Here is a 25,465-nt window from a genome sequence, read left to right on the forward strand (position 1 = left end):
CAGATGGTACATGCCTTCAATGTGCGCCACTCGATCCGCTAATAAGAATGTAACCCAGGTGTTGCACAGTAGCGTGGATTCATGTGCAGCATTCAAGGTAACCCTCTCCAAACCCCCAAGAGACTTTTTTTCCAGATTTAAAAATTGATACGTTCAACTCGAAAAATTCAAATAGTCGTTTTAGTTTTACTGCTTTCTATGTCAGAGATAATTTGGACCGCACCATACCAAATTATAGCAGCCCAACATGGCTTTTTAATGGGAAGTTTATTGCGTTCTTCCATCCTTAATTCCATAACTTCAGTTGCAATAAACGTCAATAATGATTTGATTTCTTTTATACAAAGAGATCCAGATTTTCTGGAACTCTGACAGTTATTAGTATTAAAAAAACGCATTCAATATCCTTTGAAGTGCTAACTTTTTAATGTTTCGGATTGGATTAATATTGGACTAATTTCAGGGCTTCAAATGTTGTAAGAAAATTCACTGTAAGTATTAAGAAGTATATCCGATCCAGAAACAGCTTTATACTAATTAAAATATTTTTTTTCAGCACATCACCAAATAACGGGCGAAAAAAGTGTCTCAAAACAAAAAAGGACCTGTTAAACACCTGTTACCAGCCAAGTGAAGCACACATTTCACTCTCTGAAGACAAAGTTAAAGGCGAGAGATCCACAAACAACAGCTGCGCTAAAGTCCTGGCAACAAATCATAAAGGGGAAACTGAAATTTGTGGTTAAATGGTCAGTTTTGCCTGAGAAAATTCGTAAGTACAGCACTTGGTTCTTCCTTGATTATCTTCATCAGTACAGGACAACCTGGAGCATCTTTTTTGAAAGAGTCCGTTCCCAGAATTCATAGCAAAGCTTTTGACCGCTCATGAAGAACGATCAACAAAACCGACAAAGTGCTTGTTAAAGGCACAGCTGAACTCTGAACATTACACTGTTGCAGTCAAATTTACACGAACTCTCTCTAGAATCTGATTTATATTAACTGATCAAAGTATGTTTAAGGCTTGCTTAGCTTTATAGGCTATATGTTCTCTTTAGGTTATGTGTTCCACTGACTCAACCATAAAATCAATAATTAACAGACAGCAACCACATAAATTGATTTTACTGCATATAAAGTTTAAGTCAATTAATTCTACTCAGTTGATGATTTAGACACATTTGGCAAATTGTAAAATAATACAAAATATTATAACATTATCGCCAAACATTACATCCACAAAGACAAAAATGACCAGAAATGAGGAAAACCTGTGTCAGTTCTTCAAATATGTTTTAATTCAAAGACTAAATAATATTTTTTTAAAGAATAACCCACTGTTCCCAAATATTTCAACATATGCACAATTACTTGAGGAAAACATAATTAAAAAAAAAAAATCACATCAAGAATGTATAAAATTTCACATTGTTAAAACTTACAAGAGGTTTGTAATTTGGGGAGGGGGGGGGTGAATTATTATACACTTATAAAACAAAAACAAAACACATTATACAGCTGAAAATACAATTAAAGGCCAAGTGTTATACTACTCGAGAACAGAGACGGAAGGACACTCGTTAAGTGCGTATTATTATTTCAGATTTATAACGAGTCATCGTCTGTATGACGATTGTTGCTACATCATCAGTTTAACAAGAGCATGTTGTTCCAAAAACAACAAAAACCTCGCAAAACCAAAACTAAACCTTTAAGGAAAGTGTTCTCTGCTCTCAGCTAACATGCTGCCAGTCACAACAACTGAAATCCCGTTGCTGGGTTTTAGTTTAAGATTTGTGAGGAATGTTTAACTACATTCATCTTAATCTGTTTTTTGTGTTTTGAGATCTTAAAGGTGTTTTTAGTGTCAAGTCTAAGTACGGGGTCAGTGAATAAAGTTTTCAGTGGATATATTGTGAAATATTCTCACTCGACATGACATTGGGCTGAAATCGAGATAATCTGGATAATCACTATCACAGATGTCTTGGGTCTTTTTAAAACAGCGGCTTGCTCCTACTTATAGCTTGTGGGTCGTGTCTGAACTTTTGCTTTTGCTCTAATGACTTTAGACTGTCATAGTAATAGGGTGAATACAAATTTAGCGTAATATGTCCATACTAGGTCAGTTTGTGATGATATATTTCCCACTTTTCAGATATTTCTGTTGCAATATAAACACAAAAACTCACCCTGTGAAAGCAAAAAAGGAGGGTAGGTTAGATTTACCAGAAAAAAGCTGACCTACCCAACAAGTTATGAGATTAAAGTTATTTATTTATGAGAACAAACCTCAGGAGGGAATTGTACTTTTTTTTTCCTGTCATGGGACAACGTCAATGCATTTTTAAAGGTCGTATGAAACTCATCACACCACACCCGCTGCTGCTAGGAGCACATTCTGCCTTCAGCGGAAGAGCCAATCAAATAATCGACTACTTTGCAATCAGATTAAGACATTTAAAAAATGCTTGTAATTTCAGCCCAGAATCAACATGTCATTATTATAATCCAGTATGAATGGTCATGAATTTGAAATAATCACATAATTCAATTTAAATAACTATTTCTAATAGAAGGGTACCTTTGGCAGCTCCCTTATTTCCCAAGTGGTCGCCACATCAGATGGATCCACACATCTGATTTGCCACCGGATACCCTTTCTAACTCACATTTATCTGGCCTTAGTATTGTCACTGGGAGCAAATGCAAAAATGGAGCACATCAAGCAAGAGCTAATGGAGTGCTAGTGACAACAGTGATGACACTAGTGAATATATTATTAAATTAAAAAAGAAAGCAGTTGAGGTGCACACTTGTTTTTACCAAAACAAATCTTCTATTAACTTTGTCGTATGTAGTATGAATGAACCCGGTAGCATGACAACAGTGTTAATGCTGGGAATCAAACCTGTGGGCTAATTCCTAGGAGTACAGTTGTCTAAAAGGGCTACTAAAATGTGGAATAATGGTAAGGAGGGCGAGGGATATTCCTCAAGTAAGAGTGTGAATCAACCAACAGCACACTAACCACACAGAGGGCTAACTTCAGCCTTGTCCAACACACTGCCAAAGCCAAGACACATAACAGTCAAGTAGAAAAGCCCTACACCTACATAATAAAACATCTGAGAAGAAACACGCCTGGATTATAACGTCACAACTCCTGAAATGCCTTTGGTGATTCTTAAAATAAACCATTTACAGTCCAGAGGTAAATCTGTAAAGTTTTGATATACATCATCACCAAAAATTACAATAAAATGGGACAAAGTGTCACCAGAAAACCAGTGGTCTCCACTCTGCTCACATTTTTCCCCATTTCTGTCTGTGATGATGTTGAAGTCAGTGAAGTGCTCTGCAGTTATTACAAATGCCCACATTCTTCTTCACCAAGAAATCACATGTTGATGACCGTTCCAGTATGATGGGGTCTTTATAATGTAATGGTTCTTTAGGAGGCATCCCCTGGCACACAGAGTACTTCTCCAGACCCAAAAGCAGGTTGACCACCTCAGTCACCGAGGTTAGACGTGCTGGGTAGCAGTCGTACAGCGGGTGGGTGGGGAGCAGCGGTTGCTTTTGAACCGTGACCTGATAGAAGAAGCCCGGGTCGATCAGCACCATGGTGTCAGTCATGCTGGACTGCTTAGAACACTGGATGAGCTGCAGCTGCGGGCCCTCCACCATTATAGCATACCACAATATGGGCAGTACAGAGGAGCGTAAAGAGTCTAGTAGTTTCATGAGGTGGTTTTCTGCATCTGTACCAGTCCCAACCGAGTTATCAGCCAAGCTGAAGATCTGTGTAATCTGCAGACAATAAACGAATAACAATACATACACATATGATTGTTTTGGGGGGTACGGGCAGCCTCAGCAGGACACTTACCATGGGCAACTCATCTTCGTCTTCTTCAACAACTTGCTTTGTAGCTTCTCTGGCACTTTGTGCTCTCTCTGCATCCCATCTGTTTTGCTGCTCCTGTATTGACAAAGTTGGTCTCATGAGAGTGGGGCCTTAGTCTTTAACTTAATGCAAAATTATAAATATTAAACTACACCCAGCCCACACCTGCACATCAAATTGTGTCAGAGTCCAACAACGCAGTTTATTATTAATACACTGAAACCGTTTGAAGACAGAAATGGATCCTTTGTGGAAGTCTGCAGCTACAGGAAACCTCTGGTGCTACTAATGGAGATTATGTGAAGTATCGGGTAGCAGCCTCTGGGAATCCCACAAATAAACTTGTACAAACACATTGTAGTTCCTCAAGTTGCTATTTGAGGCTGGCTCATAAAACAAGTCAGATCCCACAGAATCTTAAAGTCTGGTTAAATAATTAAATAAATAAAACAACACCACACCACTGTATGTGGGTGAATTTTACATAATTTGACATTATTAAACTGTTACTTTGTACTACTTAGCAGCTAGCTGTGTCTGTTGCATACATCCATACAGTTCATACACCATGCCAACACATCTTGCGAGGGCTAACTACAATTCAGCACCCTAACTTTTTATCCAAATATGCTCACTTGTGGCTCGAAGAAATTAAAAAAAAAAAGGAAAAAAAAAGAACAAATTTGTGAAGCTAAATTTAAGAATTCAATTTGCTAAAAACTATTTGGTGCCATCTTTTATTTACAGTCTATTGTTTAAAGGGGGGGGGGGGGGGGGGTTAGCCTGTGTATTGAATTATTAAACACTGTGGTATATAAAGATGTGCGCAACTATGCCATTACTTTAGCAAAATTGTGTTTGTCTATAATTATGACGTAGAAGAAGATCAGACCAGCTGTGACAAATGCAGAAATTCTTTTATCTCTGTGTATACACCAACACCACCTCTGGAAAACATCAAATAGCTTCAATGAAAACCATGAACAAAATGATACATGTATGAAAAGGGCCACATTTTTAACAATTGGTGAAGTGTCAAAAAAGGAAATCTAAACTCTTCCCTACACATAGTTTAGATAAGGAGGGCCAAACAAACTTTGACTGTTATCATATTTGAAATAAATCGTGGAAAATTAGATATGTTCATCCATAAACTGACTGGCAAAACAAGTGACCACAAGGACAAACTGAAGGACAGCCAAGGAGAGGGTGGTGACAAGTAGAGAGCACAAACAGCTTGGCAGCAAAACGCAGCCATTACATTACAACAGATCACATTAACTTTTGTGGGTGGCCTCATGCCAAATGTTTTAGACACAAACCGAATCACTGCAACATCTCTGGTTTATCCATCCAGGTTGAAGGCATTGTTACATTTTGTAACCCTTCTGTCTTTCATGCTTCTATTCTGTAAAACTGCAATAAAGGCAAACTGCTCAAAAGCTTCATTTAAATGATGCTGTCAAATATTGAAACAACAGCAAAGGACCACGAGAACTGTAACAAGAAGCAACAACCCTGACATTATACACTTTACTTGTTCAGACTTCATTACCAAGCAAAGGTTAAAAAGAAAAAGACCACAGATTTAAGAAAACGGGGTTCCAGTAAGTGTTCATGATACGAAAGTGTAAGTAGGAGGCTGATGGCTCGTGATGAGTGAGGATCGTGCCGTCGTTCGGCATTGGTCAGCAATAGCTTTTTACACAATCAGCCAGAAAAGCGCAACAGTTTACAACAGAGCTGTGAGACCTTTGAAGCAAACCTCTTGGTGAGGATCAGAAAGAGCAACGCTTTTGTTTAAGTTAAACTTACCTGGTGGGGGTTGCTGTGGTTGCTGATCTGAGGGACGCTGTCTGACAGTCCGTTCTGCACTCCAAACTCGGAATTATTCAACTGCTGAAAGACAGCGTTACGTTGAAATCGTGTTTCTGTTTGAGATGAGGGGCATTTGTCAAAATATGTGTGGACTGAGATCTGATTTCAAACCTGCATAGATGATTGGTGGTTTCTCACATTCGTGTCAAAAAAGCTTTTGCTAGACCTCACAGGTGACGAGCTCCAACTAATCTACAACGGCAGAGCAAAGCCAGGTCAGGTTCACAATTAATGGGGTGATCGAGTCGTAGCTGCCAAATGACCTCAAAAATAATCTTTATGAGCAAAGAGGAAACAAAATAAATGACCAGAGGCGTTGGGCACTCACTGGTTGTAAATTACTGTCATCATCTTCATTGTCGCTTAAATCATAGCCCATTTGAGACCCTTTGGTTTTCTTTAAACCTAACTTGCGACTGTATGTGTAGTGAGGTCTAGGCCGGCCTGGCGGAAGTGGGCCATCTGGTCCGTAGTCACCTTGTCCCATCTGGAAGGGCAGCAAATGCCTCTGCCAGGTAGAAGCAGAGGAATTTACTTAAATAAATACTGGAAGAAGCAGTGTCATTGAAAAACTATTTTACAAAATTGCATCTGTCAGTCTTACCATTGCCTGCCTCTGACACTGTCGTAAGCGACACTTCTGCCTTTTCTTGTTACTGCCCCCAAACTTGGGCTTGTCTATACAGAAATCACACGTGCCACAGTCTTTCCTGCAGAGACAGGCCTTGCATTCTCCACAGGAACGTCGCTTCCGCTTTTTGTGCCACTGAAAACAAGAAAATTCACACAATTGGGTCAAAATAACAAGACAACAGTGAAGAAATCACTAATAGAGACACACTTTTATCAAAGATACGCGACAAGTACGGGCTACTATGGGCAAAAGGTGTCTTAGGAATTACACAACTTCTATTTCCACCATAAATCTCCAAAATGTAAAAATGTGTAAAATTCAATGTTTACTGAATCATTCTGGTTAATTAACTGGTTGAATAAAGAGAAAGTTAAAGACAAAAAAAAATGTGCAGTCGACTCCAACAGTCTTTAACCAACTAGTGCTGAGGTGTCTAAAGGGTACAGGGGGAGATTGTCTATATGGGAGGAAAGTTATTGTTTGCAATCAGCCTGAATGAAACAGCAATCCCACTGATGTGGAACAAAGTGGAGGCTGTAACTTTCCTATAATTAATAAACAGCACAAAAATGTCATTGTGTTTTCCCATATTGGCTTTCCATTCTTTGAGGTTCGGCTGGTGCTTCTTCTTCTGCAGTAGTTTAATGACACCAGGCTGCAGAATTGGTGCCCCCCAACTGTTGATCACAATCCACCTAAAGCCTAATATTTTTATAGCAGTTGTGAATGTTTTCATTTATTTACACATTCTGGAAATATTGCTAAAAGTTGTACTAAACGTGGATGGAAACTTGGCTAATGAGTATATATTCCTAAAATGTATTCACCTCTCTCCCACCCATCACAGCCTGAGGAGTCCTCACATCAGCTGGGAGTTGTTGCATGTATTGTTAAGATGTGTCCCTTTTTTAACATGAAACGTTGTTACGTTGCAGTTCATATAAAACCAGCATGAACAGAACTGTAACACTAACGAACTTTCACTCAACTCAACTTGAAGTTGAAGTTGCTGTTGTGAAATGCTGCAAAAATTCAAGGTGCTGGAAACATTCCTCAGAGATTTTGGTCCACATTGACATCATCTAGTCACACAGTTGCTGCAGATTTATTGACTGCACCTTCCTGATGTAGATGTCTCATCTCACCACATCTCACAGGAGCCCTATCTGGATGTCATTTGGGTAAAGTGAACTCAAGAAACCAGTTTCAGATGAGCTTTGTGACATTATCCAGTCAGCAACAACACTTACAATGATGTTTAAATGGTGTTCAGTTGGTACTAAGAGGCCTAGAGTGTGCTCCGAAAATATTCCCCATAACACTGTAACACCACCACCAACCTGAACCGTTGATACAAGGCAGGATGGATCCATGCTTTCATGTTGTTTAAGGAAAATTCTGACCCTACTGTCTGAATGTTGTAGCAGAAATCCTGACTCACTGGGGAGCCTCAGTTCCATGTTCATGTTCTGAGAGGAGAGGCATGCAGTGCGGTCTTATGTTGCTGTAGGCCATCGGCTTCAAGGATTGATGTGCTGTGGGATCCTTTTCTGAATACCTTGGTTGTCACAAGTGGTCATCTGAGTTACTGTTCCCACTGTGCAGACTAGGGCTGCCATAAATGATTATTTTGATAGTCGACTAGTCACAGATTATTTTTGCGATTAGTCGACTAATCAAATCATGCATCCATTGGACGTAAAACGTACAGCTTATTGCACCAGCATGCATCTGCTCTTATATAACTATCATTAGCTTAAAGCTTGAAGTGTTTAAGGTATGTGCTAACCAAAAATAAAGACAAGATGATAGTTTATTAAACTTTTAATGAAATTTGCAGATTTTCTTGGTGGAGTTTAATAAACTCTGCCGTCTACTCCTTGCTATCTAAAATGTAACAGGACACTGGAGTAAATTCTCAACCATCTCACACTTGTGTTTAATCAGTTTTCTGTTTGACGTTTATTCAGCTGTGTAAAAACTAACTTTGATCTCAGCCAAACTGATTAATCAGGAGCAAACAAAACACTGAAAAAAGCCAAACAATAACATTTTTAAGTTATCTAAGTGACTTATATCATGTTTAACCTGAGCAGCGAAAGACCGCGGACGGTTTGAAAACGATGTGCCGGGAGTTGAACCTTGACCTCCCAGCCAGCTCGTCTCCAAAAATGAAAGTATACACCCGACCCATCCTTCAAATCTGGGGAAATTAAGGACGCATTTGTCGGCCGCATTTGGAGAAGTCTTCGAGTTTGGACAGCCTTTGTTGCGTCGCTGTAAAGTAATCGGCCTACAAATGCGGCCCCTGAATTTGGACACAGCTACAATACCGGACACAGCTTCTTCTTCTTCGGCGTTTAACGGCAGCTGGCATCCTTGTAGATCAGGGGTGTCAAACTCCAGGCCTCGAGGGCCAGTGTCCTGCAGGTTTTAGATATCACCGTGGGTCAACACACCTGAATGAAATGATTAGTTCATTACCAGGCTTCTGGAGAACTTCAACACATGTTGAGTAGGTCATTTAGCCATTTAAATCAGCGGTGTTGGATCAAGGACACATCTAAAACCTGCAGGATACAGGCCCTCGAGGCCTGGAGTTCGACACGTGTTGTAGATGCATTGCTGCCATGTTCCGTTTCAGTCCATTACTACACTCTTAAATCGTACTACTAATTCCTAAGTCTTTCAGGATCTTAAAAAGCTTCAATGAAATGTGTCACTACCGTGTGTCTGTGTGTGGTAAAGATATATGCCTTTATGCAAACGTTAAAAAAGAAAAAGACCTAAAACACTCACATCATCATCGTCATCGGTTGACAACTCATCCTCATCATCAACATCCACATTGACTGAGAAGTTCTCCGTGTCACTGCTTTTGAGACTGGGGTGCTGTGTGAAGACAACATCAGTATGAGTAAGGAAAGTGATTGTTCAGCACGATGCTATAAATAACACATTTGATAAGATCAGAAAAGTGTTACCTGTGAATCTGTAACTTCACCCTGTAAAATCAAATGAACATTTTAGAAAATACAGGAAACAAAGCCAATCAAAGTGTTAACTATTCAGACTATACAGACTTTATACCTGGAAACTCATGCTGTCGTCAAATGTCTCTGAAACGTCACTGTAAGGCCTCTGCTGCATGAAGCCTCCACTTCCAGGGCCCTGGAAGAACATACCAAATGCATAAGAAAGCAATATTGATGCTAAAGTAATTTAAAAGTATAGAAATAAATAAAAATCAGTGTGTAGCTGTTTACCTTGCGAATAGGACATATACATTTGCGTTTTCGGCATATGCGTCTCCGGGATTCTGGGCTCTGCAGCCCATGTTTGCAATTGGCACACTGCCCACAATTGTCGGTGTTATGACATCCCACGCACTGACCACAAGGAATCCACTACATGTGGCATGGACACAAGGAGAAAGACAGTTTGCTTCTTTAATAACATTCATGAGAAATGTGGATTGTAAGACACACGGCAACAGTTTTATCAGAATTTTAAAGGGAAATGAAATGAATTTAAGAGCATTTCGATACTAGCATGCACCCTTTGAGCATTAGTTACATTACCTTTCTGAAGCGAATCATTGGGTGTTCTTTTGTCTTTGACGCTGCTGGAAGTGAGGAAAAAATTGTAGGTAATGTTACAAGGAGAATCCATATTTCACCCCATCTTCAGCCACCTGTTTCCCTTTGATATCAGATATAGATCTGATGCAGTTTTGTCTCTCACTTATAATTCTACACACTTATGCACCAACGTACCCCAACAGGAGGGACAGCAGGGCCTCTTTCTTTGTTTGTCATACCACGTGCCTGTGAAGGAAATGCCACATCTGGCACAGATCCTGCAGACACACATGATGACCCCCCCCCCCAACCTCAAGTTATCACGAGAAGCTGACACTTGTAATGATGGTGTTATGTTGCACGTAGTAACAGACTCACAGTATGCTGTCCTCTGACCCGATCTCTCCATTTATAGAAGGGAGCGGACGTGGCTGAGATGACGATGGACCAGGGAGTTTAATTTTATCCTCTGCAGGTGGATCCTCACTGTGAGACCCTTGATTCGGCGATCCCACTGTACTGTTCAAGGGGGCATTTGAATGATTGGAGTTGACGTTTTTAGACCCGAGGCTTGGGGTTAGTCTGTGGTGGGAGTCAGGAGTGTCTGCCCCCTCTCCCCTCTCCATCCAGCTGGACTCTGAGGACGATCGCTCGCGGACCTTTCTCTAAAGGATGAGAGGGTGAGGATAGCAGACTCTAAGTCATGCAGTTCAAATCTTCAGTGTCTTCATGCTTAAAATACAAAGAATAACACCAAGCGACACCTTTCTGCTTCGAATTCTTGGGAGCGGTGTTTCGCCATGGTAGAATTTGCCCGTCTTGTACTCAAAGTTAGACAAGTCCTGTCCTTCCAGCACTGAAATCAGCTCTACTCTGCTTCTCACTCGATCACCACGAGGACTGCAAAGGAGAAAAATAATTACAACCACAAAAAAACCCAAAATATTCCTTTGATATTAAGTGCACGCTTCAGGAGGAGTGTAAAAGGTAGCACCATTAATATGTCAACAACTGTACAGGTGGATTCTTTATTCCTACAAGGCCGTATTTACCTTAAGTAATATACATCCTTTTGGCCAATACTAGATCCTGAACGCCGAACGACCTCTTTGCGCTTCCAGCCCTCCCCCAGTGCAGGGCATTCAACCCATCCCTCATCAGGGTGCGATCGTTTACGGCGGGGTGCATGAAGCCTGAATTTAAAAGAAGACACACACTCAAACATTTTAGAAATGTTTAGATCACATTGAGGGAAAAGAGACTGCAAATACATCACCCTGAGAAACATGATGAATAATAATAATAATAATAATAATATAATAAATAAAAGTTATTTTCCCAGATACAGGCAAAGTTGCATTGAAGTTTGAAATGAGCTCAAATGAATAAGACATTTAAAGCTCTGTTTTCATTGGTAGCTCCTCTGAATATTTGAAAATACACTTGATGCTTAAAATGGTCATAAAGCTTGTGCAGCATCTTTGCACGCATGCATCCCCACTGCCCGCCCTGTAGTAACAATGGTAAAAAAGGGGATCCTGTGCTTGCTCACCAGCATAGCATCTAAATTTAGTCCAAAAATATTTAAGATAATGCTGCTCATTATCAGATTACAGCAAAAGACCTAAACCTATTCCCAAATTGCTGGCTTCATCAATCGGTTACACCGTGACACAGATATGTCGATCCTCTGAACCTCACAGTAGGAAAGTAATCAATCAAGTAAAATAAAATGCAAGTTAGAGTTTTCTATAACATGGCAGGTATATTTTGGTAGTTATTTTAACGATTAGAGTTTGCATCCTATTTGAGGGCACAGGAATCCATGCACACTCTAGTAACACCAAAAGAGCTTGTAACATACACAGTACTGTGCAAAAGTCATAAGCCATCTCTAATTTCTTTATACTTTGCTTTCATGAAACCAGACGGTCTTGGGATTTCTTTATAAAGTGGTCCTGAGGGTTACTTCTTCAGGCTTTTTGAAGGTTACTTTTAACTCAAGAGATGAACTAGTGTTGCCTAAACATAACAGAGAAATTACAAAAAAATTGTTTCAAATTGTACCTTTTGGTACTTTGTTACTAGTAGTTTGAGGAAACGGGACAAGCAGAAGACAAAATATGTCTCAGCCTAAAAAAAAAAAAAAAAATCATAAAGAGAATCTGAAAATCATGTTCTTAAGGAACAGGAAAAATTTCAGCAAAGACCTGAAACAGAACCTGAGTGACGCTGAAGTGTCGTCAAACACACATAGGTGGGCTGTCAAGACGCCATTCTTAAGGAAGGGAACGGTGGACGCCAATTTACACAAGAAGTAGACCTCGAGTCTTATGGAGTGATGAATCCAAATCTGACACTTTCGGTCAAACCAAATTGTAACTTTAAAGCTTTTTACAAACTCTGTTTTAAAACACTGTATGTATATTTGCACATTTCATTAAATTCACTGCACCTAATTTCTTTCTTTTTTTTCTGTAAAATATTAAAAACTTAGCGTGGCTCAAGAATTTTGCACAGTACTGTACATCTGTTAGGCAGTAATGTGACAGTCTGATCACCTGGACCTTTCTGTGTTGCAGGGGCTTATATGATCGATAGCATGTTAGAGAAAAAGCAACTTTATGAGTAAATATTACTACAGCATCACATGACCACAAAGGATAGTAAGAACAACATTATTCAACCTACTGATATATCTTTTTGAAGGTGCTCTCACTGCCACCCACACTCTCGCTCCTTTCACTTTCTCCTGCCAGACTCTCTTCCTCTGGATCATTTCTATCATTGCTTTCGGCATCATCATCATCATCTTCAAGTGGCTCAAACCAGTCAACAGGAGGCTCACCACCAGAAGATTTTGCCTCCTCTTTCTCCTCTGTTGCCTTTTCTTTCATGGGACCAGAGCTGGGGCTTCCTATTGCATTTACACCATCTGAGGATTCTGGGGCTGCTTCATTTGTCTCATCTATTTCACTGCTCTTCTTTTCTGACCTTTGTCCTATATCCTCTTCTACAGTGTCTCCTTTACAGCTGTTCTTCTCTGCGTTTTGTCCTGCATCTTCTTCCACAGTCTCTGTGCCCTGGAGTGGGCTTTCAAGCGTTTCCTCATCCATTGATTCACAAGTTTAATTTAAGTTTCCTCTATAGTTCGTCTTGCATCCCATTTAAAGATGTTTATGTCCACAGTGCCCCTTGATGTCCTGGCCTCTGAGGTTAAATGTGTGCGGCTGCTGGTTGAAAGCTGGTCAATTTATCATGGCAAAGCCTGTGGTGAAAAAAGAAAAATCGAGGCTGATTATAAAAATGATCTATACAGCATGTACGGTTAACACAGCTAAATGGCTGAGAAATTGTAAAGTTAGTTTCGAAATAAATCTATTCACAGTTCATTAGCTGGGACTATAATATAGCAATGTTAGCCAGCAAACAAAACGTTAGCATTAGCTAGCATAAACTGCTAAGTTTTGTTACTGTTTCAAGTTGTGTCATTGTTTGACATGCAGCGCGGATATTTTGGTGACACTGAGATTAGCGAGACACTAAACAGTAGTGTAACATCAACGCTAGATTAGATGAAGTAAAAGCATTATAAGCGAGAGCAACGTTAGCCTCCGTTAGCTATCGCATATCTCCATGGATGATTTCTAATCCGATAAACTGAAATAAATGATGTTTATAGAAGCTGTTTATCGCTACCGGACTACAAAGGTTTGTGGCCACTTGGGTTTTCTAAAAAACACGCACCCACACACACCTTTAGGTAATATTCCTCAGATGTTTGGGATAGTGATTTCAACACGTAGCTCCCCTTATTCACTTAGAGCTAACGTTGATAGCTACCCTGCACCTAGCACTACGGAAACGGTGGCATTGGACACAACCAAAGACATCGGAACACTCAAGATGCAACTCCCCCTAGCTTGTGGAGGGTAGCACGGAACTGTTCGTTGGATGCGGTGAAGGTGTTCTGTGGTGTCTCCCCTTTGTGTGTGTGTGTATAAATAAGGTGCGGGACAAAACGCGCTAATGAGTACATCGTTATTTCACGCGCGTGTATGTGTTCACTGCCAACAGCAAGACAAAAGCAACTAACTGGCACCGCTCCGTCTTCTCCTAAGTGAACATAGTTTTTATGCTTATATTTGCTTTTTTATATATAACTTTAAAAATTCTCACCTAAAAATACCTTCGTATTTAAGAAACACTGGTTTCATTTTTTTTAATTCAATTTGTAACACCTAAGTGAAAAATGTACCCCATATAAGTGCCAAATCACCGCAAAGCAGTTTAACCTAGCTCTGCTGTAGACTGCATCATGCTGTAATACTACCTACCACTTTTTAACATTTGTTCACCGTTATTAATTAAACTGTACCTTAGTTCAACTATGACTTGTTCAAGCGGGCGGGGCTTGTGGGAGGGGGCGGGATTAAATAGACAACTGAACAAAAGACGGAAGGGAGGGAAGCCTCTCATCCCGAAAGTGTCATCTTCGTAGCCATCCCTTTAACAGTGCTGCGTTAGAGACCGATCTGAAATCAGATTTTAAAAACCATTAAAATATTAAATATGAGATTAGATTGTGACGTCTTTTTGAGGCACTACATAATCTCGGTGTTTTCAGGGAATTTACAAGAGCACATCTTAAAAATCATTAGTTAATTATTGTATGACAATATTGTATTTCTTTCTATCCTTAACTTTATTTATGGGATATTTTATTGTCTGCTTTATTCATTTTTAACTTTTATCATTGTTCTTTTATAAAGTAGTTTGGTCAATCACGTATTTTTTAAAGTGCTCTATAAATAGAGCTCAAAAGTGCTCTATAAATAGAGCACTTTTGAGCAAGAATACCTCAGTAGGCTGGCTTTTATTAATGCATTTATTCAAGACAACGATACTTACAGCATATATGTTTTGGGTGATTTTAATGCTGATCTCACAGACAGCAGTTCTCAGTTTGCTAAACACTTAACTCACTTTTGTCAAGTTAATAATCTTATCTTGTCTACCAAAGTGTTACTGCCTGCAGATAGCTATACATAAGTGAAGCCTGGCATAGTACATCATGGCTGGACCACTGTATCTGTACAGCTGATGGACATGCAGCTTTAGCAAACATGACTATTAGGTATGAGGTAACTGTGTCAGATCATATACCTTTTGGTTTTACTGTGAATGTGGAACAAATGCCAGCAACAACTGGAAATAATATTGCTAATATTGCTAACAGTGTAAAATTAGACTGGTCAGCATGTAGTGAAGATGATTTCTTAGCTTATCATAGTAATACCGATATACATCTGAACAACATTTCTTTGCCCAAAGAAGCTATTTTGTGCAAAGATGTCAACTGTAAGAATGCTGTGCATAAACATTTACTCTGCTCCATGTATGATGATATAGTGACTGCTCTGTATAAAAGTGGTACACTGCTTGATAAACAATATAAGCATAAGAAACCTAACATCAGACCTGGCTGGAAAGAACATGTATCCATGTACCATGATGAAGCTCGCATAGCTTATAAATGTTGGGCCATGGCTGGAAGACCTAAACAAGGCCCAGAATTTGAACAGAAAAAATGTGCGAATGCCAGATATAAGTATGCTGTTCGCTTTATAACTAAAAATGAGCAAATGCTGAGAGCAGATTCTTTGTCCAGGAAAATGCTGTGTAATAATATGGCAGATTTTTGGAAAGAGGTGAAAGCTCTTAATAACTGTAAACCATCTCTACCATCAACTGTTGAAGGTGTTTCTGGGGCAGATAACATTGCAGCATTATGGAGACAGCATTACAGTGCGTTGTTTAACTGTATAAAAAGTGATCCATATGAGGACAATTTTGACATGAGTAATGACACAATAAGTGTAAGGACACATGAAGTATTTGAAGCCATTCATAGGTTGTCTGATAATAAATCCTCTGGTTTGGATCACATCACTGCAGAACATTTAAAACATGCTAGTTTAAGGCTAGCTCCTCTTTTAGCACTCTGTTTCACTGGGTTTATGATTCATGGCATATTACCAGACTCAATGCTGTGTATTTTACTGGTACCAGTTATGAAGGACAAAGCTGCAAAAGTGAGCTGCTTGGATAATTACAGGCCAATTGCACTAGCCAGTATTTTATCTAAGGTGTTAGAAAGAATCTTGTTTGATAGAGTTAGTGTGTTCATCTCTTCTCTGGATAATCAGTTTGGCTTCAAACCAAAGCACAGCACTGACATGTGCATATATGCACTCAAGGAAATAGTCAGTTTGTATAGGGCTAAAAATTCATCTGTCCTCATGTGTTTCATTGATGCCTCTAAGGCTTTTGATCGAGTGAACCACAGAAAACTTTTTGATAAAATGAAGAAACGGGGAGTTCCTCAGTACATCGTGAGGATTCTCTCTTACTGGTACGCTCATCAGAACATGCAGGTTAAATGGGGAAGCAGTATTTCTGCCCCCTTTGGTGTCAGCAATGGTGTTAGACGGGGTGGGATTTTGTCTCCAATTTTATTTAATTTGTATGTTGATGATTTGTCCATACAGCTGAGAGCCTGTAACACTGGGTGTATATTAGGTAAAACATTGATAAATCATCTTATGTATGCAGATGACCTGGTTGTTTTTAGTCCAAGCAGTGCTGGGTTACAGGATCTTCTTAATATCTGTACTGAATATGGTGTGCAATATGACATTGAGTACAATGCTGCTAAAAGTGCTGTTTTGATATGTAGAACCAAGCAGGATAAACAGCTAAATTTCCCTTTGTTTAAACTGGCACAAAAAACTCTTGAAGTTCATAAAAAGGTGAAATACCTCGGTCACTTTATTACTGAACAAATGAATGATGATGATGACATATACAGACAACGATGTAAGCTCTATGTGCAGGCAAATACTATTGCACGCAAATTCAGCTTTTGTTCACTTCCAGTTAAAGTGGCTTTGTTTAAAGCGTATTGCACACCGCTATATACTGCCCCCTTGTGGTTATCCTACAAACAATGTAGCATGCAGAAGCTGCATGTTGCATATAATGATGCGATGAGAATCCTTTGCAGGATACCTAGAAGTGGTAGTGCCAACCAGATGTTTGTAGCTGTGGGTGTTTGGACTTTTAAAGCACTTTTAAGAAAGCTAATGTTCAATTTTAGAGAACGACTGGATGGTTCGAGTAACAGTATAATTTTAGCACTTACAGATCCGACACTGAGTGGTTCCCGTTACTCACCCAGTCTCAGAAAGCACTGGTTAAAGTGTTTGATGTTTTAGATACTTATTTATATACATATATATATTTAATGGTTTATACCTTGTGTTGGGGGGGGGGGGGGTGTTTTTTGTTTTTATGGACATGAAGTCTGCCAATAAAGATTGAATTGAATTGAAATAAAGTTGGATTGGATTTCAACATCTTCTGGCCTGAAGTAGGATTTCAGAAGGAAAACCTAAATGCAAAAACTTTGTAAAAGGAATTGTGCTATGCACACAACCACAAAAAAATAGGGTATTTCCTTAAAAGAAATACACAACATAAAATGTGTACAATTACAAAAATGGTGCTTGTTTTTGTCCAGTGTGAAAAAGTTGGCACACGTAAAAAACTGAGGTGAGTCGTTAGTGTGAGTACTCTTCTTAAAGGACACGATCTGCATTGCAGTACCCTGAGTTTCAGTTCCCAATGCAGTCTTTCTGCAGCTTTTATTTTCCTCTCATTATATCCATTTATTTATGTATGTATGTGTTACTTCACACTACATAAACATTCTCAGTGAAGCTACATTAATATAATTATATCATTCTTATAAACCTTGATAGTCACATTCATAAAGTATGGAAATGAAGGAACAAGTAACACATAACTCTTACACACACACCTCATACACAACAGGTTTCAGGTGTTTATTCAGGGTAAACATAAAAAGAAAAGAAAAAAAAAGAGCAGTTTTCAATCAGCAGTACTTCATCTACTACTATCAGGAAAATATATATTATCATACACACATTTTTAAAATAATTATCTAGTTAGAAAATCAGCCTCCATAAAATTGGTTGTTAATGTTTATACCCCTTACTTCTCAAAACTCGTGTTATGTAAAGTACGGGTGCACCAACATGTTAATTCCAGCTGTTCTGCCTGGCAAATGACACATTTACTGATTGCGGTGGATGATGTTTTTGTTTAAAATTTAAAGAAAAAGAAAGCGTGAAGATTTCTTTGTTTCCCTGAAACACATTATGGAATCAAATGTAAAAAAAAAAACACAAGAAGTCATAAATTTCACAATCGGTGCATCCCAAACATACAGTGATCCACAGATCCAACAGTAGCAGAGCTGACTACCTATCCTTGTTGCTACGGAGATCGGTCGTCAACGGGTCATGCTGAATAGTTTGGTGCAACATCAGAGCGAGGAGACCAGCTCTGTTGGTCATAGCAGTCCTGACATTACGTTCCTGTTCAAAGAGCTCGTCCAGCTTGTACCACTGTGTGGGGGGGAAGGAAAAGAAACAGACCAGTGTGGAAGAGCCAGTGTTAGTTATTTAAAATGACAAAGTCACAAAGAGATTTCCGTCTCATCCCGGGATTGAGCTGCTCTGCCTACTTTAAATCCTTTAATTTGCACAGGTGAATGTAAAGGCGACCCCCCACCCATTTCTACTACTCAGCCGATACAAATCTGCTGTAACCAGACCGTTTTTGGTCCACTACCTGCATTCCCCAGAAAGCTGCCCAACATCTCACCTGATCTGACACATGACTTTCTTTGACTTTGTTTGAACTGTGCAAGCTTTCCAAACTACCGCATCAATCGTGAAGTTGGACTCACCACCCTGACGCGCTCCAAGTCCACCTCGGCTCTTCTGAGCTTTTCCCAGTTGTAATGTTTGTTGCACTTTCTTTTGGAGACTCTGCAATATTCTCCTGTCGGCTCAAACACATTCTTCACTAGAGGGCACCCACACACCTCATCCACAGGCACCTGTGGACCGATCAAAAGAAAGACAGATTAAAGTCTCCACATTGACTGCACTTTATGCTTAGTGGCTTCCCGCTGCCACTTCTTTGCTTTTACACCAAGAAAGCTGTTTTTCTGACCTTTGGATCTCTAGAATGCTCTGGACACAAAACCTGAAGCCTCTTGCAATATGTCTTGCTTTGTGGATTGTACACGTCACAGAAGAGCCTGGTTGCGCTGCAAGAAAAAAAAAAACATCATCTTAGTAAATCATCCAACTACAGAAACATTCAAAAAACCTAAAGGCAGCAATGAACTTCACTAACCCTTCTATCCTTGTAGGGTACATTGACCCGAAGGAAGTCTGGCTCTCATACTGTTAAATAATCAGAAAAATAAGTGTTTAGGAAAAGAATGAGCTTGCAGCAGTATCAAGAGAAATGAAAGAAATGATCACCTTTGCATAGCATCTCTCCATATGTCTGAGTGCCACTTTTGGATTGATCGGGTGACTGCAAGACACACAGAAGATCTGCAGATCTGTGTCCTCGCTGTCGCCTTCATTTACCTGCAAACAGGAACCAAACCAAATCTAGGTGTTCCTTCTGTTCTTCATCTCCAGGTTCAAATAAACAATCAATGCGCTCACCTCCTCGTCCTGCTGAACCGCCTGCTGCTTCGCTTTGGCGATGATGCCCTCCAGTTCGTGGAAGCGTCGCTCCATCTCGGTGAGGCGGAGCCGGGCGTTCTGCTGTTCCCGGCGTATCCGCTCCAGCTGCTTCTTACCGTGTTCCTCGGCAATGCAGGGGCTCTGCTGCCACTGCTGGATACGCTGAGGGAGGATCTCATAGATCCGGCTGACAAGAACAAAGATTTTAAAACTTTAAAAAAGTGAAGTAAAGATGTCAAAGAAAATTCCAAACGCTTTTCCAGTAAGTCGAGACAAAACAAAAGCAAAAAGAAAGTCTTACTTGGCGGCCAACTTCATGCCGCAGTCCTCAGAGCAGTATTTGGAGTTGGGTCTTGCTCCCGCCACACAGTTCGGTCCCAGGCACTGACGCTGACCTCCGCTATCTCGCAAATCCCCCCTCTCACTGTGCCTGCTTCGGTCTTTGTGCTTCTGCTTCTGCTTGTGGCGACGTGACTCCTTCTGAATGTTTTTTTTCCAAAAACAGATGTTACCATTTTAACACGCGGCAGCTCTTAAAATATCATCATTTTCTATGAGAAAACCAGCCTTACTTTCTTCTCAAACTTCTTTTCTCGTCTCTTGACATGCTTCACCTTTATAGCTTTCTTACGCATGACAGGACTGAAGGGCACCTCGTCTTCATCCTCACTGGCCCACGCCTGCATAAGAGGAGTGATTGAGTGAGTGCATGTAAAAGTGAGTTTTTTCTTCTCACTGTCGCCAAGTGCTCGCTCATATGGGGCTAACTGTTGGAGTTTTCTCTTTAATATTTACCTTACAGTATGAAGCGCCTTCAGGCAACTATTGTTGTGATTTGGCACTATATAAATACAATGGAGTTGAACTGAATTGAACATGCAACAGCGTAATGTGAATCGTTCTCCTACCATGCTGTCGTCCAGTCCTGCCGTCTTGTACTGCTGGTAGAGTTCTGCCTCGCTGTCGTAGTCCTCAGAGTACCGCCTCCGTCTGTGGTGGGAATTGTCCCTCCTTTCTCTCAGAGAGAATTCCTCATCCTTCACACGCAGCATTTTCTGAACACAAGATTTATAGGAATTTAGAAAAACAAACAAACAAAAAACAACCTTTTGATTTACACCCTAGTTTTGATGTCCCTTGCACGTTAATGTGTAACTACTATACTATTACACTCTATGAGGCACTGTTAACACATTATGGAGCTAAAGGGACTTACCCTGGCTCGCACTTCACATTGCCTGAACCTGCACTTCTGTCTGATTTTGTTGGGGCCTCCAAACTTCTTCATGTCCTTGCAGAAATCACACTGAGCACAGTCTTCAGTCCTCCTGCAAGGCTCACATTCCCCGCACATCCTCACTGAACGCTTTACCTGGGGGAAATTAACAAGAGGCAATAAGAGCCAGGACATCCTGGAAAACAAAAAATGAAATCCAAAGCAAAAAATGTACAGACTTTACTAAATTACATAAGACTATGAGGAAGATCAGCCAACCCCAGCCATGCATGTAGCGAATCCACCTCTGCTTATAATGACCACAATAATACAACTTACTTTGGATCCACGCCGCCTTTCACTTCTATAGTCTGGAGTACTTGGAGTGCTGTACTGTCTTTCACCTCTGTCAGAGTCGGGTTCCTTGTCACGATTTTTCTTTGATCTGTATTTTACTTCCAACAAGGGGTTTTCTTCTGGTGATCACAAATACAAGGAAGAGGGATCTTGTTCATTTCCAGGCAAATAAAGAACCAGAGTGAATTTTATTTTATTTAAAAAAGCAAAAAATAAATAAATAAATTATCATCACCTCTGCATCTCATGCAGTACCATTCCTGGATTGCCTTCGCTATTTTCTCAGTGATGTTAATGCAGTGGCCATGGAACCACTCATTACAGTTGTCACAGCCACTGTCGCCGAGAAACAAATGCATTTAATGAACAAGCATTTAATGTATGAAATACTTCTTCTGTGCCATATTAAACATGACAATACGGGTATAAATTTTGAGGTGACATAAAAATGTCATATCATGTATGAGACCAAGACAAATTTAGATCTAAAAAGACAATGTTCAAGATAGCAACACACACACAAAAAACATAAGAAAACTTTTTCCAATAAAAGTGGGAACAACAAACATGTTTTCACCGCATAAGAGCGAAAAGAACCCACATCACGTACAACAAGGCTATGGAGGAGGAGATACTAGCAGCTGGTGGTGTGTGGCCCAGATGTAAAGAATTGACTCCCCCCAGGCCTCACTCGCACACTCACTAGTTTTGTACCGTCTGTCAGGAACAGGAAACAGTGGTTGGAAATTACCGTTGGTGTTACATGAGGGAAAAGAAAGGCTTTAAGCATCTGGGTAAAAACTAGAGATGGATCGATCCGATATTACGTATCGGTCCGATACTGACCTAAATCATTGGATTGGATATCGGAGAGAAATAAAAAATGTAACCCGATCCATTAAATATCACAAAAGCATCTAACAAAACTTGCGACATGGCGTGACCCACCTCTTGACCATAGCACGTCGGAGGAGTGCTAAGGTCGGAGGAGCGGCTGTGGTGTGCGAGACCTGTCGGTGGTCTGGTTGAGCATTTGGAGCCGCTATGAGCACCCAAAGCGGCATTTCATCTCCGAGAAAGTTATCCCAGAGAAGTAAAGCAAGTGTGTAAGTTAATTTCTGAAAGTTTGTAAAGAATTCCCACGCTAAGCTTCACAACCGATATATGGAGCGACCGCCTCTTCTTCTCTCCTCCTCCCTCTCCTGTTGTTACTTGAAATCATAAAACTGATCAATGATAGGCTGATCGGCTTTTCTGTTGCAAACTCCTGCAAACATCCCAGCCCTGACATCACTTCAGGGTTTCCGTAGTGTAGTGGTTGTCATGTTCACCTCACAGTCGAAAGGTCCCCGGTCCGTAACCGGGCGGAAACATGGGTCTTTGGGGCAGGGATAGCTCAGTAGGTAAAGTGTTGGCCCTGTGATCGGAAGGTCAGGGGTTCAATTCCCCTCAATGGCTATGGTACCGTCCCTACACACTGCTCAATAGCAGCCCGTTGCTTCACTGAGTGAATGTGTTAAATGCAGAGAGGAATTTCCCCACGGGGGAACAACCAAAGTTTTCATCTGATGTAAAATGTATAGAAATACATTATTGTATCTAGAAACTATTATTCTAATAGTTAGTAGGCTTGTCCTTTTTTCTTTGGGAAAGTACCATCTGTGCAGTCTGCAATTCTGTTGAAGAAAGATGTCAAATCTATTTAATTATTGTGGAAATATAATTGACGTCTGTGCATTTGTTTTACACATGCATTAAATTAAAGTCGATTACATTGATTAAGCATTATGAGATGGAGGGTGGGAGGGTGGTTCCCTATGTTTTTTGCTGCGAGTTGGCAACCCTATTAGTTAGGGGAAATATTAAACAACCTAAGTACTCTTTAAAATACCAGAATAGGGAGGATGGTGTAGGTTTAAGTTTATTAGAATGATCAGTATTGCTGAACTATGAAATATGGGTGCAGTGGATTTTTTGCATACAGGTATAACAGAATAGCTTTAGTTTTCTTTTTTAAAACTTGAGTATGAGTTTTATTGATTATAAAACACACTATATCAGATTCATTTCGGTATCGGCAGATATCCAAATTTATTATATTGGTATCGGTCATTAAAAAGTGGTATCGTGCAATCTCTAGTAAAAACTGGACCCATGATGAAACACTACAACAAGTAAAAAATATTCTTCATTTTTAATATATGACAATACTGTGCAGACTGCTGATGAGTTACACTGCCTTGGCAACTTTTGTGCTTACATTTGATCTATGCTGGGTCACTACTTTTGCACTATAATGCTGCTGCTGACACCTTGGTTCACACTGACAATTAGAAAAAAGCTGATAGGAAAAGAAGGATGGGAAATGCCTGGAATTTAGTTACACTTGCAAATACTGCTTCCTCCAAACTGCAAGCATCAATAAAATGTTACAGTATTGTTTTCTATATCTGTGCATATATCCTTATTGGTAGTTTTCTCGAAATAGAAGATCTTCATTTTTTTTTAAAAATCTCTGATAACATTGCTGAAGCTAGCGCCCACCCCTACTGCGCATACTGCAAATATAAAACTGATATATACTTACATCATGAAGCAGTTGATGTCTGGTTTCCGACAAATACAGTAAAGAGGTGCGTTCTCCCCCTCCATACCAGTGTTCTCAGGCACTGGTACATGGTCAGTGTCAGACACTTCACTGTCCTACAACATACCACATAGGACCACATTAGAAATGACATGTATGTAGACATGCTAATTATACCTGGCTAAATGGATGCAGTAACAAAATGTTACTAACTACTCTAGTTATTAGTTTCCAGATGTGTGCAGTTGCTCCAGTCTTACTGACAGTATACTGTTTCAAACACCAGTGCCAACATTTTATTTTTTAAATCTTAGTATGATTCTGCACCAAGACTTGTGGCCTGTTGCTCGGTAACTTATTGTCTGACTACATTAACTACAGTTCATAAACATCATTCATTTTCTCCTACTTATTTTATTCAGGTTGTATTCCAGCTGTCATAGGGCAAAAGTACACCCTGGACAGGTCGCCAGTCTGTTGGAGGGTTATTAGAGAGACTCAGACAACCACTCACACCAACAGCCAACTAACCTAACCCCGCGCATGTCTTTGGAGTTCAACACCAGTCTGGCCGAATCACAGATAAGCAGGGTGTCAGAGACTCTCGACATCAATGTAGCGTTAAGGATGCGGAGCGATGGGTGCACTAACACAATGTAAATATTAAAGTTCTCGCCATTGTCAATATGCTGTTGCGCCCTTGTTCGTATTATTGCAACCATATCTCGAGTCTAGCTTACCCTAAAAGTTTGGAGAGAATTGGTCTGTTAATAAACGCAATCGATTGTTTGGGACTGCTCTAGCCATCACGTCGCATAAACAACTCTACTTCCGGTGGGAAAACTAATTAAGGGTAAAGTCGCACTAATAACACCTACCACTCACGTTCATAAGCATACACTATGATCACTTCCACGCAGTAACGTTGTAATAAATATAATCCCCGGTAAAGTCAATTAGCGAACACTACTGGCATGTAATGCCAATGGCGACCATTTCACAAACTGTAGAAAATGCTCAAAATGTTGTCGGCACCAAAAGTGAAGGGCTGACAGTTGTGTTTATATACGAACCGTAAGCGCTAATGTTGGTTAGCATCAGCTAAAGCGAGGAAGTTTGACACTTGCAGAGGCAGTGAACGCAGAGAGAGCTTAAAAACGCATTGTGGGTTTTTTTTTGTTTAGTCTTTGCTTCGTTGCGTTGATTTGGGATTTGATTTTTTTTTTTTTTGCATTAAGACGTTGCACACAAAATTACAGATATAACGGTGACTTAGCTGCTCGTTGGATAAACCCATGGACCTTAGAAAAGATCAACACTACTCGGATGTAAGCACCCGTGTATAACACAATAGGCAAAATTACGCTTGCTAACCTTTCCACATCACAGGCTTCACATTAAATAAACATTTTTTCAAATACTCACCATGATCTGAGACCGTTTAAATATTTTGTTACTCTGCAAATATGGCAGTATGAAGCTAAACCTTTAGCTTGACGGCTAAAGCAATGCTAAGATTTACACGGAAACGATCAGCGGACATCGTCAAAGTACTATTGGTCTACATTCTTCTTCTATGGTAGCAGCCTGGGCAGAGTAACAGCCAACTTTAAACTGCGCCATCTGTTGGCACCAATTACAGTAGAAAACATTATTGCGATAACACG

The 25,465-nt window shown here is 40.0% G+C and overlaps 2 protein-coding genes across 6 annotated transcripts; both read right to left on the reverse strand.

Annotated features, from left to right (window-relative positions):
• Window positions 1-1,625: 1,625 nt before the first annotated feature.
• mbd1b (methyl-CpG binding domain protein 1b) lies at window positions 1,626-13,947 on the reverse strand. 5 transcript variants are annotated; one of them, XM_024802388.2, is made up of 17 exons: window positions 13,761-13,947; window positions 12,695-13,271; window positions 11,056-11,196; window positions 10,768-10,903; window positions 10,382-10,668; window positions 10,199-10,281; window positions 10,004-10,047; window positions 9,689-9,829; window positions 9,513-9,593; window positions 9,407-9,427; window positions 9,222-9,314; window positions 6,393-6,554; window positions 6,117-6,296; window positions 5,900-5,980; window positions 5,726-5,809; window positions 3,893-3,985; window positions 1,626-3,804 (listed from the first exon to the last, which is right to left on the reverse strand). In XM_024802388.2, the coding sequence occupies exons 2-17, from the start codon at window positions 13,117-13,119 to the stop codon at window positions 3,346-3,348; spliced, it is 2,511 nt and encodes an 836-aa protein (XP_024658156.1). In that variant the 5' UTR covers window positions 13,120-13,271; window positions 13,761-13,947; the 3' UTR covers window positions 1,626-3,345. The 5 variants fall into 5 exon arrangements, with proteins under 5 accessions (XP_024658156.1, XP_024658155.1, XP_024658154.1 ...); XM_024802387.2 differs by having other exon boundaries at window positions 1,626-3,813; window positions 10,004-10,044; window positions 13,761-13,946; XM_024802386.2 differs by having other exon boundaries at window positions 1,626-3,813; window positions 5,726-5,806; window positions 13,761-13,945.
• A 3,939-nt stretch (window positions 13,948-17,886) lies between these two features.
• On the reverse strand, window positions 17,887-25,373 carry cxxc1b (CXXC finger protein 1b). Its single transcript, XM_014412473.4, has 14 exons — window positions 25,224-25,373; window positions 23,799-23,914; window positions 21,447-21,547; window positions 21,194-21,330; window positions 20,855-21,010; window positions 20,547-20,693; window positions 20,211-20,318; window positions 19,940-20,118; window positions 19,618-19,825; window positions 19,426-19,536; window positions 19,295-19,344; window positions 19,109-19,205; window positions 18,840-18,992; window positions 17,887-18,495 (listed from the first exon to the last, which is right to left on the reverse strand). Exons 1-14 carry the CDS (start codon window positions 25,224-25,226, stop codon window positions 18,349-18,351), a joined length of 1,713 nt encoding a protein of 570 aa, XP_014267959.2. The 5' UTR covers window positions 25,227-25,373; the 3' UTR covers window positions 17,887-18,348.
• Window positions 25,374-25,465: the final 92 nt, after the last annotated feature.

The sequence above is a fragment of the Maylandia zebra genome, linkage group LG5 (genome assembly GCF_041146795.1).
Source record: "Maylandia zebra isolate NMK-2024a linkage group LG5, Mzebra_GT3a, whole genome shotgun sequence".
In the NCBI taxonomy this organism is placed as follows: Eukaryota; Metazoa; Chordata; class Actinopteri; order Cichliformes; family Cichlidae; genus Maylandia; species Maylandia zebra.

What these genes read in the sequence shown, in the direction of transcription:
- cxxc1b (XM_014412473.4), bottom strand. An exon ending in AAAAGAAGTTTGAGAAGAAA is followed by an intron (nt 20,119 to 20,210) that starts GTAAGGCTGGTT and finishes AAAAACATTCAG; the next exon opens with AAGGAGTCACGTCGCCACAA. An exon ending in CGGTTCAGCAGGACGAGGAG is followed by an intron (nt 19,537 to 19,617) that starts GTGAGCGCATTG and finishes TCCTGTTTGCAG; the next exon opens with GTAAATGAAGGCGACAGCGA.
- mbd1b (XM_004571918.6), bottom strand. Translation starts at nt 13,119, where the DNA reads ATGGATGAGGAAACGCTTGAAAGCCCACTCCAGGGCACAGAGACTGTG. An exon ending in CAAGAATTCGAAGCAGAAAG is followed by an intron (nt 10,669 to 10,767) that starts GTGTCGCTTGGT and finishes CTCATCCTTTAG; the next exon opens with AGAAAGGTCCGCGAGCGATC. An exon ending in ACCACCAATCATCTATGCAG is followed by an intron (nt 5,810 to 5,899) that starts GTTTGAAATCAG and finishes GCTGTCTTTCAG; the next exon opens with CAGTTGAATAATTCCGAGTT.